We start from the raw sequence: 12,885 nt of genomic DNA on the forward strand, positions 1-12,885 counted from the left end.
ACCATCCCATTACATGGGTTAATTTTTCCTGATTATACTTTAGGTCCTAAGAAATGGTGATTTACTTTACTTTCTAATTAGATGTGATGATTAAATCACCTTGGAAACTGCTGTTTTCTTTTAGGAGATAATCTGCTTTTGCAGCTAATTAATAAAGTTTATAAATTTCATTTTATCTTTTTTTTTTTAAAAGGTGGCTGTTTAATTGACTCTTAGTAAAGGTAAAAATGGTCATGTATGGATGTGAGAGTTGGACTGTGAAGAAAGCTGATCGCCGAAGAATTGATGCTTTTGAACTGTGGTACTAGAGAAGACTCTTGAGAGTCCCTTGGACTGCAAGGAGATCCAACCAGTCCATTCTAAAGGAGATCAGTCCTGGGTGTTCATTGGAAGGACTGATGCTAAAGCTGAAACTCCAATACTTTGGCCACCTCATGCAAAGAGCTGACTCACTGGAAAAGACTCTGATGCTGGGAGGGATTGGGGGCGGGAGGAGAAGGGGACGACAGAGAATGAGATGGCTGGATGGCATCACCGCTTCGACGGAGGTGAGTTTGAGTGAACTCCGGGAGCTGGTGATGGACAGGGAGGCCTGGCGTGCTGTGATTCATGGGGTCGCAAAGAGTCAGACACGACTGAGTGACTGAACTGAACTGAAAGGTAAAAATATCTTTTTGATAATAATCAGCTTCTTTCCAGTCTGCAGTAACTTAAGGGAGAAAATATCCCCCACTGTCGAACACAGCACAGTTGGAAATAGCTTCTCAGTTAATGAAAATACTCTGCTAGTTCCACACAACTTTTTAAATGACCTGAGCAAGTGATTCACTAAGAAGTAAAGTGATACCTGATTGAGAGGTAGAAAAATGGAAAATTCTGTCAGAAGGGATATACTTCGGATTAAAAGAGTGGCCTCCGCGGGGCTGGGGGGTGCGGGCACACGTCCTCCCGAAGCCTCTTCCCTTCCGTCCCTCAGGGTCCCTGCCACCTCCCCACCCAGCAGCAGACGCCATCCCAGTTCACCTGACTGGTCTCCCCACCAGCCAGTTACCCTCTTCAACCAGGTCAAAGTGGAAGCACAGAATACATTGACTCATGTGCCCAATGCAAAGAGGAAGATACTTTCCACAGGCCATTAAGTATCATAAACGCAAAGGACATGAGTCAGCAACCTTCAAGAAAGGTTGCGTTCATTACTGACAAAAAAGGAGGGACTAGAGGGATAGTTTATCTGACAGCAAAACCACAACACCTCTCACTCACCTTGTTCATTCAATGGCTAGACATTTTACTCCTCAATTTACCGCAAACACCCTGGAGAAGGAAATGGCAACCCACCCCAGCATTCTTGCCTGGGGAATGCCATGGACAGAGGAGCTTGGTGGGCTGCTGTCCTTGGGGTCGCAAAGTTGGACACAGCTGAGCAACTGAACACTTAGTGCAAACAACTACAGGACTTCTAAGGTAGCATTTTTTAAAAATAAAATATCTTCCTTAAAATGATACAAACAAACTTATTTACAAAACAGAAAGAGACTTAGAGACAGAGAATCAACTTATGGTTGCCGGCGGGAACGAGAGAGGAGGGTGGATAGATAGGGAGCTTGGGAAGGACATATACACACTGCTGTATTTAAAACGGGTAACCTAAAGGTCCTCCTGTACAGCACGGGGACTCTGCTCAGTGTTATGTGGCAGCCTGGATGGGAGGGGGTGTGGGGGAGAATGGAAACATGAATATGGATGGCTGAGTCCCTTCCCTGTTCACCTGAAACTACCACAGCAGAGTTTGTTAATCAGCTATACCCCAATACAAAATAAAAGGTTTCAAAAATACATCTTCTTTAACTGGTCTTTCCTGGTAGCTCAGCTGGTAAAGAATATACCTGCAATGCAGGAGACCCCAGTTCAATTCCTAGCTAGGGAAGGTCCCCTGGAGAAGGGATAGCCTACCCACTCCAGTATTCTTGGGCTTCCCTGCTAGCTCAGACTGTAAAGAATCTGCCTGCAGTGCAGGAGACCTGGGTTCGATCCCTGGGTTGGAAGGATCCCCTGGAAGAGGGCATGGCAACCCACTCCGGTAAACTTGCCTAGAGAATCCCCATGGACAGAGGAGCCTGGCGGGCTACAGTCCATGGGGTCACAAAGAGTCAGACACAACTGAGTGACTAAGCACACACACATTTTCTTTCACTGGTTATTAATGTCAAATCTATCATCTTCTTAGTAAGAGGAGAACCGGGACTGAGGCTCTCTAACTTCTTTTTTTGCTCACTGGTACTTGTCAGGCAAGGCTGTCCTGCCTACCTCCCTGGACCAGCCACACACACAGGCTCTCCTTTCACCACTCAAGTGACACCAGCCCCATGGGTTACGGGGCTTTTTGTGTTGGAAAAGCTTTCAGAAAGGGAATATTCCTACACCTTCTCTAACTACAGATGTAGAAGAGACTGGGGTGATGAATTTACTAATTTATAATAATCAGTTAACAGGTTCTCATTGGCAATTTATCTGAGAAACACCAAGTATTTAACAGCATGCTTTGGGATTTCACCAACAGGTAAGCTCTCCCTGAAGAAATGTAAGCCAATTAATCCTTTTCCAATTCAATCAAATAATTTCAGCTTTCGAAGAACTGTAAGTGTGCCTTGGGTTTCTCTTACCACTGAATTTAAACCAAATAATCTTCATTTTCAAAATTCAGGGAAAAACTGCAAAGTCTGATAGCGCCTCTCACAATGTGACCAGGTGAAAAGATTTACAGCCAAGTGGATGGCAAATAATTTTAAAAGGTCAGCAAAAGAAGGGATGAAAATTTAGAAAATGTTATTAACAACAGTCATGTCTGTCCCCACATGTATAACGATTCAAATTAAAATGTTTATTGGTTTCTATTAACTGGCTAGGTATTCCTGAAAACGATCAGTAAGAAATAATTTAAGACTATATCCAGACACATCAAGGGTTTCCCTGGTGGCTCAGATGGTAAAGACTCTGTCTGCAATGCAGAAGACCTGGGTTCAATCCCTAGGTCCGGAAGATCCCCTGAAGAAAGAATGGCAACCCACTCTAGTATCCTTGCCTGGAGAATTTCATAGACAGAGGAGACAGCGGGCGACTGAGCGATGAACACACACAATCCAGACACATCAAAGTCCTCAAAATTAAAATCTGAAGTACCAAAATACAAAATGTCAAGAGAAAAATAGGGATTAAGAAACTCATGTTTTCACTAACGCTATTATCAGCAAATTAATCAGCATAATTATCCAGGAAGTGTCAACAAGTTCCTAACTACACTCTGATTTGTATCTTCAATATTGTGTATTCTTGAAAGAGCTTTACCAACAGAATCCTATTTTCTTTCTTAATCTGCTTTAACCATTTGGCACAGTGAACAAAATCCACTCTGAAAATGTTATAAATACCTGTTTCTCTTTCCACAGAAGGTCTTTTTCTTTTAAAAAGAAAAAAAAGATAATATAGAAGTAGGCCATCCATGAAACTAGTTTTCAGAAAGCACTAGCCCATAATACTGGCTTCAGCCCAGAACACTGTCTCCCCCAACCTCAAATCTCACTTTGCTTAAGAGCAGCTAAACACCTTCCCAGAGTATTCAGAGATTCCCTAAGTGCTGCAATTCTCACTAATAAGTAAAAGGATGACCAAAAAACCCTACGGTGAGGCTGTGGGGACCAGCATGTGAACACAGAGTCCCTCTCCTGAAGGCGCAGCAGCCTCACCACCTCGTGCAATGGCCCAGTCTCACTGTATTCAACCCTTGACTACCAGACAAACCCCATCGATTAAATCACAGAGGACACAGGAGATATGCCGGAAGTCATCAAGTGTGGGTCTTTGAAAACAGGGTGGGAGTGTTAACTGTCGTGAAGAGGGAAACTGAGTCTCAGACAGCAAGTCCTGGGCTGGCCAAAAAGTTTGTTTGGGTTTTCCTTTAACAGCTTATGGAAAAACCTGAACAAACTTTCTGAATAACCCAATACTAAAAAAGTATCCACTTAAAATAGTGAAACTTATGATTAAAAAAAAAAAAACAGAAAAAAAAAAACAAGTTAAGGTGTCACTTACTCTGGCTTCATTCTGCTGAAGTTTCTCCTCCATACTTAAGGCCGTGGGGGAGTCCAAGAGGGCAATCTGCAATGCAAACCACAAAGGCAGTGGCAATTAGTGTACACGATAATCCTTTAGGACCTGCCCTGACACTGTAACCCATCACAAACTGCCACATAAACTATTAAACAGAGGTGAAAAGTATTTTCCCACACCTCCCTAAAAGTGTTAGTCACAATGAAATCTTTAATATCTACAGGGTACATGCCTCATAATATTCAAAAAACCACAGCATCCTGGTAAAACTACATTTGCAATACAAATCAGCAAAGACAAGGAAAAAAACAAACAAGTAACAGGCTGACATTTTATCAAAATCAAATACAGTCTAAATCCCTAGGTCCTGAAGGACTCGTCCGTTTTGAATGTGCGCCAAGTACAGGTTCAAAAAGAGAGGTTATTCAACCAGAGGTTTCTGAGATTTATCCACACTGACACATGCAAATGAGCCTCCTTTATCACACTGGGTCACACACTTACAGGAAAGCTGGGCCACAGTCTGTGTGTCCATTTCCTTATCTGTGCTGCAAAGATGGATGTGAGAGTGATATACCCCAAAATCGGGTTCACCCTGGGGGGACGAGGCAAGGCAGAAACGGGAGAGGGAAACGCAGCCAGGCGGGGCGCACAGCGGGCTTTGACTGCATTCGTGACTCACAATGGAGAGGCAGGGACACAGGGTCCCGGACGAGTTACTTGAAAGGAAACAGAAGGGGTCTCCCTCCCTCTCCAGGCTGTGGGCAACCTGGCTCACCAATTCCGTTCCATAACTGCGCAGTTATTGTGGCCACATGCAAGAGCGCTTGTGTTGCTTATCAAACATAAACAGCACGAACGCTATTCTGAATATTGCCTTTCTCAGCTCACAATCTATCTTGGGGAAAATTCAGTACAGATAGATCTGTTTTATCCTTTCTAACAACTCCAGTTCCAGCGTACAGCACTCCACTGTGCGGTTACTCTACATTTATGTCCAGTTTCCTCTTAATGGACTGGCAGTTTTTTCCCATCTTCTGCTTTACCAGGGACGCTACAGTGACTACCTTATACTAGCTGCCTACAGTATGCATGGCAGTATCAACAGAATAAATTGCTGGAAGGGAATTTGTTAAGCATCTATATGCACGACTTTTTTCATTGTCTCTCCTCCACAGAGGCTTTCACATTTCCTTGACTATCTGGTCTGCTTCTGCCCATCTTCGCAAACACCCTATGACCTAGTTTTACTCTGTGACCTTCCCTAAGATGTTGTCTACCTTGAAAGTTTACACATAATGACACTTATTATCCAGCTATTATTCAGTTTATCTGCGACTTCAGCTACACAAACGAGAAATGCTTTCTCCTTCCATCTTCTCTAATTCATTGCCTTTTGCTTCCTGGATTGTTCCTGCCTATTTCTATGCTGTTAACTTTCTTGCTATCTTCAGATACATTTAAGAGAGAAAAGTTAACTGACATTTTCTCTCTGCCAAACTAAAAGCAGAAGTCTGAAAAGATGTTTTAAATATAACAAAAGAGAACATGTGAAAAGAGAAGATATTCAAACGCTTGACTTCATTAATCATCGGAGACACGGAAACTACAATCATTCTGTGACACCACGATGCCCCATCAGAATGGTCTATGATGAGAAAATAGATAATACCAGCTATAGGCAAGGACGGGACGCAGCTAGAACCAGCACTTCCATACATTAATGGTGGAATATAAGCTGGTATAAAAACCTTTAAAAATTATTTGTCAGTTATCTACTAAAGCCAAATGTTATGTACCCCTTCTGACACAAATTCCACTTAGATATAAACTTAACAGAAATGAAGCTAGATGTTCAGAAAAAGACACACAGAAGACAGTCCACAGCAGCAGCAAGAGTAGCAAAGAGAAAATCTCCTCAGCCCATTGAACGAACGGGTGAGCTGGCACACACTCATGATGGAACACAGCACCGCGATGATCACACGTGGATCTGAAACCACGCATCCCACCGCGGAGGAATCTCACAAGGTCTCAGAGGTACGCCCGCCACGCTCACCGGCGCCCAGCGCACTCCCGCCTGCCACGCGCTGCCCCTCAGTCTGTCCTCTCTTCTCACTTTCCCTTCCCCTTGTCCCGCAACCCTGCTGCCTGCACTCTGTCACCTCCCCGGGCTGCACCCAGGCCAGCACCCTCGCATGCCTGCAACTTTATGAAACAGGTTTTGTAGGTCTATGCTTTGAAATTCCATAAATTTGACCTTATAGAAAAGCAAGAGCAAGAGTATTTACTACATGATTACTTTTATATAAAGAACAAAAAGAGGCAAAACTAAGAACTAACCCTGCAGGATTAATTACCCTAATATCCTGCAGGTTAGTCAGCATAGAGGTTATCCTTGAGGGGAAGGGCAGGCTGGTCTACGAGAGGAATGTGAAGACAGTTTCTAGGGCACTGGAGAACGTTGTTTCTTGACAGAATGCAGGTTAGATGGGTGAATACAGCTTGTGAAAATTCACAGATACATACACTCAGAATGGGTGTCATTCTTCAATGGAGAGTTCACATGGATGTATATATACATATATACCACTACATATTTATCTGTCTATAATCTATGCAGCAGGAGAAGCAGATACGTGTCAGAATCTTTTGCTGTATTTAAACTGTGCTTTTGAAACTCTGATACACGTGGCATTTTGCGTTGGCAAATTATTAAACATAAAATTATTAAAAGCAGGAGCTTTTATCTGGCTGTACTTCAACAACCCAGAAATGGAGCTCTGACTTGAGCAGCATTTTCAATGAACCACAGCAGCATCTGGAACAGGATACTGTGGGAAAACAAGAATGTCACCAAAAAATTTATACAGAGATTTTAATAAGCACTTAAGAACCCCTGCTTATTTTATTGAGCATCACAAATTTAATTAATTTTGGATAAGCTTGTATTGTCTCACAACAATTTATAGCTTCACGGTGCAATAAATTATTTTAAATTGGACTTGTTTTTATTGTAATGTATTGTTTATCAGAGTTTATCATCACTGTATCCTAAAATACACAACAATCTTTTCCATCCTCACCCCCAAAACTACAGTAACTAAAATAATCCTTTAATGACTGTGGTGGTCTTTGGCCATGAAAGAAAAAGACAACCAAAGATCACAAAGTATAAGGCATCTGGCATATACGACACCTCTGAGACATTCCTCAGACAGAATCTGTAAACGTTTGAATGAAGCTTTTCTGTTGGTGTGCTGGCTCCTTTCGAGGACTTCCTCAGTTTAACGTTTAACAGGCTGATCTTTCTTTTCCTTCATTCTCGTGACTTACTAAATGTTAACTACAAGAATGTTCCACGTCCTTCCCTTCACACGCAGTAGTCTGGGTAACCCTATCAAATCACCTTTATATGTTTACCTCAGACAAATATTTTATAAAAACATTGAAAAAAGATCCCAATAACAGAGTATATAAATGAAAATGACAGCTGTGGCTGGCATCATCAGTGATTCGAGCCTGGTAACATCATGAGCTGCTGGACTCGTCATGCTGAGGCTTCCACACACACACAGGGAAGTTCCACATCAGAAAGCACAGCTGGGACCTCCCTGTCGTCCCGGGGTTAAGACTCTGAGTTGCCAGTCCAGGGTGCAAGGGTTCGATCCCTGGTCAAGGTACTAATCCCATATGCGGAGCAACACAGCCAAAAGATTAAAAAAAGAATACAATTATGTGGAGCTATTTTTAGGCACAGAGATCAGCTCCCAGCACACTCCAGTACCCCAGGTCAGAGGACAGCAACTCTCGGGGCTTTCAGGATGCAGGAAACTCTGCAAGGCTCTTGGCCTGTTGAGTCTCATGAGTCAAACCGCTCAAGGGATGCCAAGGGCTTCAAGGGCCCCATGTTCCTGGAGGGAAAGCTGCTCTGAAGACAGCTCTGTGCATTTAAAGAGAAGCTGGGTTTTTTTTTATTTTTATTTTTTTAACGATACACTTCAGACATCCATTGATGGGTTAGGAAAATGAGAAGAAATGTGTCTTGTTTTGTTGGGGGGTGTTTTTCTTGGCCACATCATGTGGCAGGTAGGATCTTAGTTCCCCAACCAGGGACCGAACCCATGCCCCCTGCTTTGGAAGCATAGTCTCAATTACTCAACCACCAGGAAGTCCCTCTTTATGTCTAACTCCACTTTAACTCGAGCGTTTTAAAAAGTGATCCTGACTTTCTCTCAGGACTGTGTCTAAGCCAACCAGCACAGATGGCACTGTGATCACAGAACGTAGCTGGGTACACACACCACGCAGAAGACTACGGTGAAGAGGACAAGGACCCTTCACAAAAGCCCCAAAGGATCCTGAAGGGAGGCTGTTTCCGCCGTCACGCGGGGGCCCAGGCACACCACCTCAGCCAGGCCTCGGGGAGGTCCCAGGACCCCGCATCACTATAACCACTGCTGTAAGGAGCAGTACCAAACAGACTTGGAACGGGGCTCAAATGAGTCCCTCACTCTGTTAAAACACATCTGCAAGTCATAAAATGCTTCGGTAGAATTTTAAACATTGCTCCAGCCACCTCAATTCCCTTCCACTAATGGAAATTATGCTGCTAATCCTACTGCATGCTAAATTTCCATCCATAATTGATAACTATTAGGCAGTTAATCATCTCGGGTTTAGGGGATAAAATCTTAAGCACAGAGCATATAATGAATTCGAAGGCCAACGGGAGGGTGATGTTAAGGAGAGACGGGGCTAACTCACTCAAAGCTTTACTTAGCACTTATTTACTCAAATCAATACGACTCCCGAGATGAGTGTCTCATTAAGATCTAGAAATAGATGCCATTACTCAAAGAAAATTACCCGTAAGTCTCAGAAAAGAGCCAACCTGATTCCCCTGGGCAAGCAGCGTCTTCAGCCTGGCTATTTCGGCTCGCAGTTCACGGATGAGCTTGACGTTGGCGTCCTCATTAATGGTAGGTTTGTTGATGATGTTTTTGGCTCTATTTGCATAGCGAAGAGTACTTAGGGTCTCTCCATAATTGACATCAGCAGGTGAAATGGCTGTGAAGAATGAATTCAAAATATCATTTATCCAGCACTCTGTTTCATTTAACACAAAGTTGGTTTGTAATTTAAAAGTCAGATTAACCCCACGTCACTGGATAGATTAAATATTCATTACTGCAGTCATGAATATTACAAATTATCTGGGACTCATAGGAAAGGTGCTCACTATGCCAAATTAAATGTTAAGTTTAGAATCAGCCATCTAACCAAATCTAAAACGAGACTGGAAACACTCCATTGCAGCTTACGAAGTTTCCTCTGTTGAACATATTAGTAGAGGATTTCAAGACTATTTACACTTCTCAAGATAAAGCAGAAATTTAAATCCTTTTAAAAGAGTTCTGGCAAAACCTACCACCTATGAAAACCCAGAGTGTGATAACTGTTGTAAAGAGTCTGTAGATCAGCCAATGCTCTTCCTCCCAAAGCTTTGGTTGATCACATCCCCACCTCAACCCCAACAAACTTTAGCGCTAAAGTGACTACACAGTTGCATCTGGGGTGCAGACCCCTGGGAAGGCCCCTGGCTTCCACAGGGACCGCACGGCTTGGGCAGGAGGGGACACGGAGACAAGGAAAGAGGGTGGGGGTGGGGCTGGAAGGGAAATCTCAACATCCATCTCCCCTGCGCACAGTCTCCCCTCTGCTCTGCTTCCTGTTCATCAGTGAAAACAGAGACGTATATTATTGTTATCACATTTACCACACTGTTTCCTCTCAATTCTTAATCTTAAATTCCTTATTTTCTGCTTTTAAATAGAAAAACAAAGTTGGGTTATTTCTAGTTTATGTCTGGAGTTGGCATGAGTTGGCAGAGTTGGAAGTTTCTGTCCTATACTTTAAGCACAACCGAGGATCATCCTGCACGAACATCAGTCTGCATAACCAAGAAAACAGCAAGTTAATGTAACCAGGAAGAGGGGGAAAGAGTCAATAATACCATACTGTAGACTGGATCACAGTAAGGACTTTTCTTCAAAATAGAAAACTTTTTTTTTTTAATAAAGAGGTGTTGCTTCCTAATACTTAAAACTTAAAATAGCCACAACCAATTCACATGAAACACTATACGTTGAGAAGAAAAAAAACAAAAATTCTTACTGGCTATCATGATAGTTTTAGAGTTTCCGCCAAGGCTGTCTTTCAACAACCAAGTCAAAACAGAATCCCTGTAAGGCACAAAAACTTGCTTCTTCTTTCCAAGAGGGTTTGCTGCATCCTGAGATAAATCAGCTGCAGGAGAAAGAAAAGGTGGGGAGGCAAAGACGGTTAGTAAAGGTTTCTTGTTCTTTCTTCTTGAATTTGGCTTTAAAAAACCTTGAGGCTACTACTCTCGTTTCTAACACAAACATTAAACCTAAGCGCTTCATGCCACTATGAAGCACCGAGAACGACAGCGTGGCCCTACCTAAGGCAGAGATGACGTTTCCCAGCGTCACAAGGGACTTGTTGATGTTGCCGCCTTCCTTCAGCCGGACCCCAGTGGCCCCAGTGGCGTCCGCCCGCTCACTTCCCGCAAGATCGACCAAGTGGATCTTACTCACGGTTTCAGATGGCATTTCAGAATCAAATTTGGCCTATGGTGAAATATAAATGCAAAATGGAAGAGGTATAAAGAGCGCCAGTGTTTATATAACATTGTGTGTGTGTTTTTCTTCTGTGTCATTCATATTTATTAATCTTCTTTCCCCAACTAGATTATTATTTCTTAATAGAAACAAAATCTTTTACATCCTCACTGATAACTACCATTGGACTGGCAACATATTTAGCATTCAAATTATTTTTGGTTGACTAAGTCTTTTTTTTTTTTAACTTTTTTATATCAGAATATAGTCAATTAAGAATGTTGTGAGAACCTCAGATGTACATCAGAGCGACTCAGCCATACATATACATGGCTCCATTCCCCCCCAAATTCCCCTCCCATCCAGGCTGCCACATATGTTTATGTGTTTATAACACAAGTTCAGGGGCTTCCCTCATAGCTCAGTGGGTAAAGAATCTGCCTACAATGCAGGAGACCCAGGTTTGATCCCTGGGTCGGGAAGATCCTCTGGAGAAGAAAATGGCAACCCACTCCAGTATTCTTGCCTGGAAAATCTCATGGACAGAGGAGCTTGGCAGGCTACTGTCCATGGGGTCACAAGAGTCAGACATGACTTAGTGACTAAACCACCGATACAAGTTCTAATTATTTCCCACTCCTCACTGTGATCTCTCAGGATAGATTTTTTTCTTAATTTTGTTGTTTCGTTGGGCTTCTTTCTGATTACAATAATTATACTGGATACAATAGAAGCCGACCATATGTGAGTCTTAAACTTTCTGAAGAACCACGAATTCCATTATCCAAATCACTCAGTCATTCAACAAGGGCTGAGTCTGACCCTGGCAGAGAAGGAAGCTAGGCCCTGAGGGACACTCACTCCATAAAGAAAAATATAAGTAAACAAATAATTAGTTTTGCTCTCACCTAAAATCTTGAACAAGACAAGCACAATGACTTTCCAAAATATGATAAACATAGACAATTATGTGAAAGATTATCCAACCATTATCTGATGTTAAAATATAATCTGTTTCACAATTATAAAACAGCTAAAATCTTAAAATACTGTATTCTTTGATTCTGAATTTTACCAAAATTTTACTTTCCCAATACTTTCAACCTATGTTTTACAGTCTGAACCAAAATGCCAAGAAGAAATTACTGCATTTTGATACAAAAGCAAGCCTCTTAGAAACTAGGGATGGCCACATCCTAATCCACATTAACCAGAAAACAGGAGAAAAACCAGTAAACGTAATAAAAGATACATTTTTGGATAATTTATCAGGAGTTGTTCCAACTGACCTTAGAGAATTTTTTCATCTTCTTTGCTCTCTGATCCCCCTCATGAATTATGCTAAGTCTTTCTACCTGACATACTCAATGGTTAATACAGGCCAGACTCCCCCAAACTCCTAATACGTGCTGAGCGCTGAGAGGACCCAACACTTTTAGGCTCATTGGTTTCACTGGCCTCAGTGTTAACATATTTCCCCTGAGTCATTTCCACGTGTGTTCTAAACGCTCTCCACCTCCAGATCAGAACATTAATACCTAAAAACATCCCTTGTCCTTTAATATCATTTTAATGATCACAATTAGCATTGTGGGGTGAGTTCCACGGAGCCATAAAGGACCACTCACCTTAGACCACTCAAGGTGATGAGTTCCTCACCTTGGCCTCCAGCTGCTCTCTCTGGCAACCCATTATCTACCACAGAGCTTGCAACAAGGAAAGCTCTGGCTTAATTAAACACAGAGCATGTTTGTTTTTTATGTGGAGAACAGGGCAGAAGCCTGCTAAGTATGTCTTGGGGTCTTCATCAGGCTACATTTCAAATGACCGTGTTTGTAACTGCAGAGAAACCGTCACACAGCTCATGTTCAAGTCAAAAGAACAAGGAAACAGCAGCGGGGCGCCTGAGGCCCCTGGCTCAGCACAGACCAGTCTGCAGCGGCGCTGACAGCAGGTGAAGCGCTCGGGGCGGGGCGACTGCCCTCACCTGCGTGAACTTGATGGTGAAGATGGCGTGAGACCGGCTGCTGACGTCATTCATCCCAGTGGCGGCGGTGGTCCGGTTGATGTTTCCTGCGTCCATAAGCTCTTCCACATCACCATAATTCTGCACTAAATGTTTGGATAAATCTGA

At 42.7% G+C, this 12,885-nt stretch overlaps 1 protein-coding gene across 11 annotated transcripts in view; it reads right to left on the minus strand.

Moving 5' to 3' along the window:
* The window catches only part of KIF16B (kinesin family member 16B), a 288,977-nt gene that overhangs the window by 214,480 nt on the left and 61,612 nt on the right, over window positions 1–12,885 (minus strand). For all 11 annotated transcript variants that reach the window (XM_055426370.2, XM_055426381.2, XM_055426289.2 and 8 more), the window contains 5 exons: window positions 12,739–12,881; window positions 10,592–10,760; window positions 10,285–10,416; window positions 9,002–9,177; window positions 4,090–4,155 (listed from right to left, as the gene is read on the minus strand). In XM_055426370.2, coding sequence (XP_055282345.2) covers window positions 4,090–4,155; window positions 9,002–9,177; window positions 10,285–10,416; window positions 10,592–10,760; window positions 12,739–12,881 — 686 coding nt within the window. The remainder of the gene's footprint in view (window positions 1–4,089; window positions 4,156–9,001; window positions 9,178–10,284; window positions 10,417–10,591; window positions 10,761–12,738; window positions 12,882–12,885) is intronic.

The sequence above is a fragment of the Moschus berezovskii genome, chromosome 15 (genome assembly GCF_049115385.1).
Source record: "Moschus berezovskii isolate FMDL1 chromosome 15, NW_MosBer_1.0, whole genome shotgun sequence".
In the NCBI taxonomy this organism is placed as follows: domain Eukaryota; kingdom Metazoa; phylum Chordata; class Mammalia; order Artiodactyla; family Moschidae; genus Moschus; species Moschus berezovskii.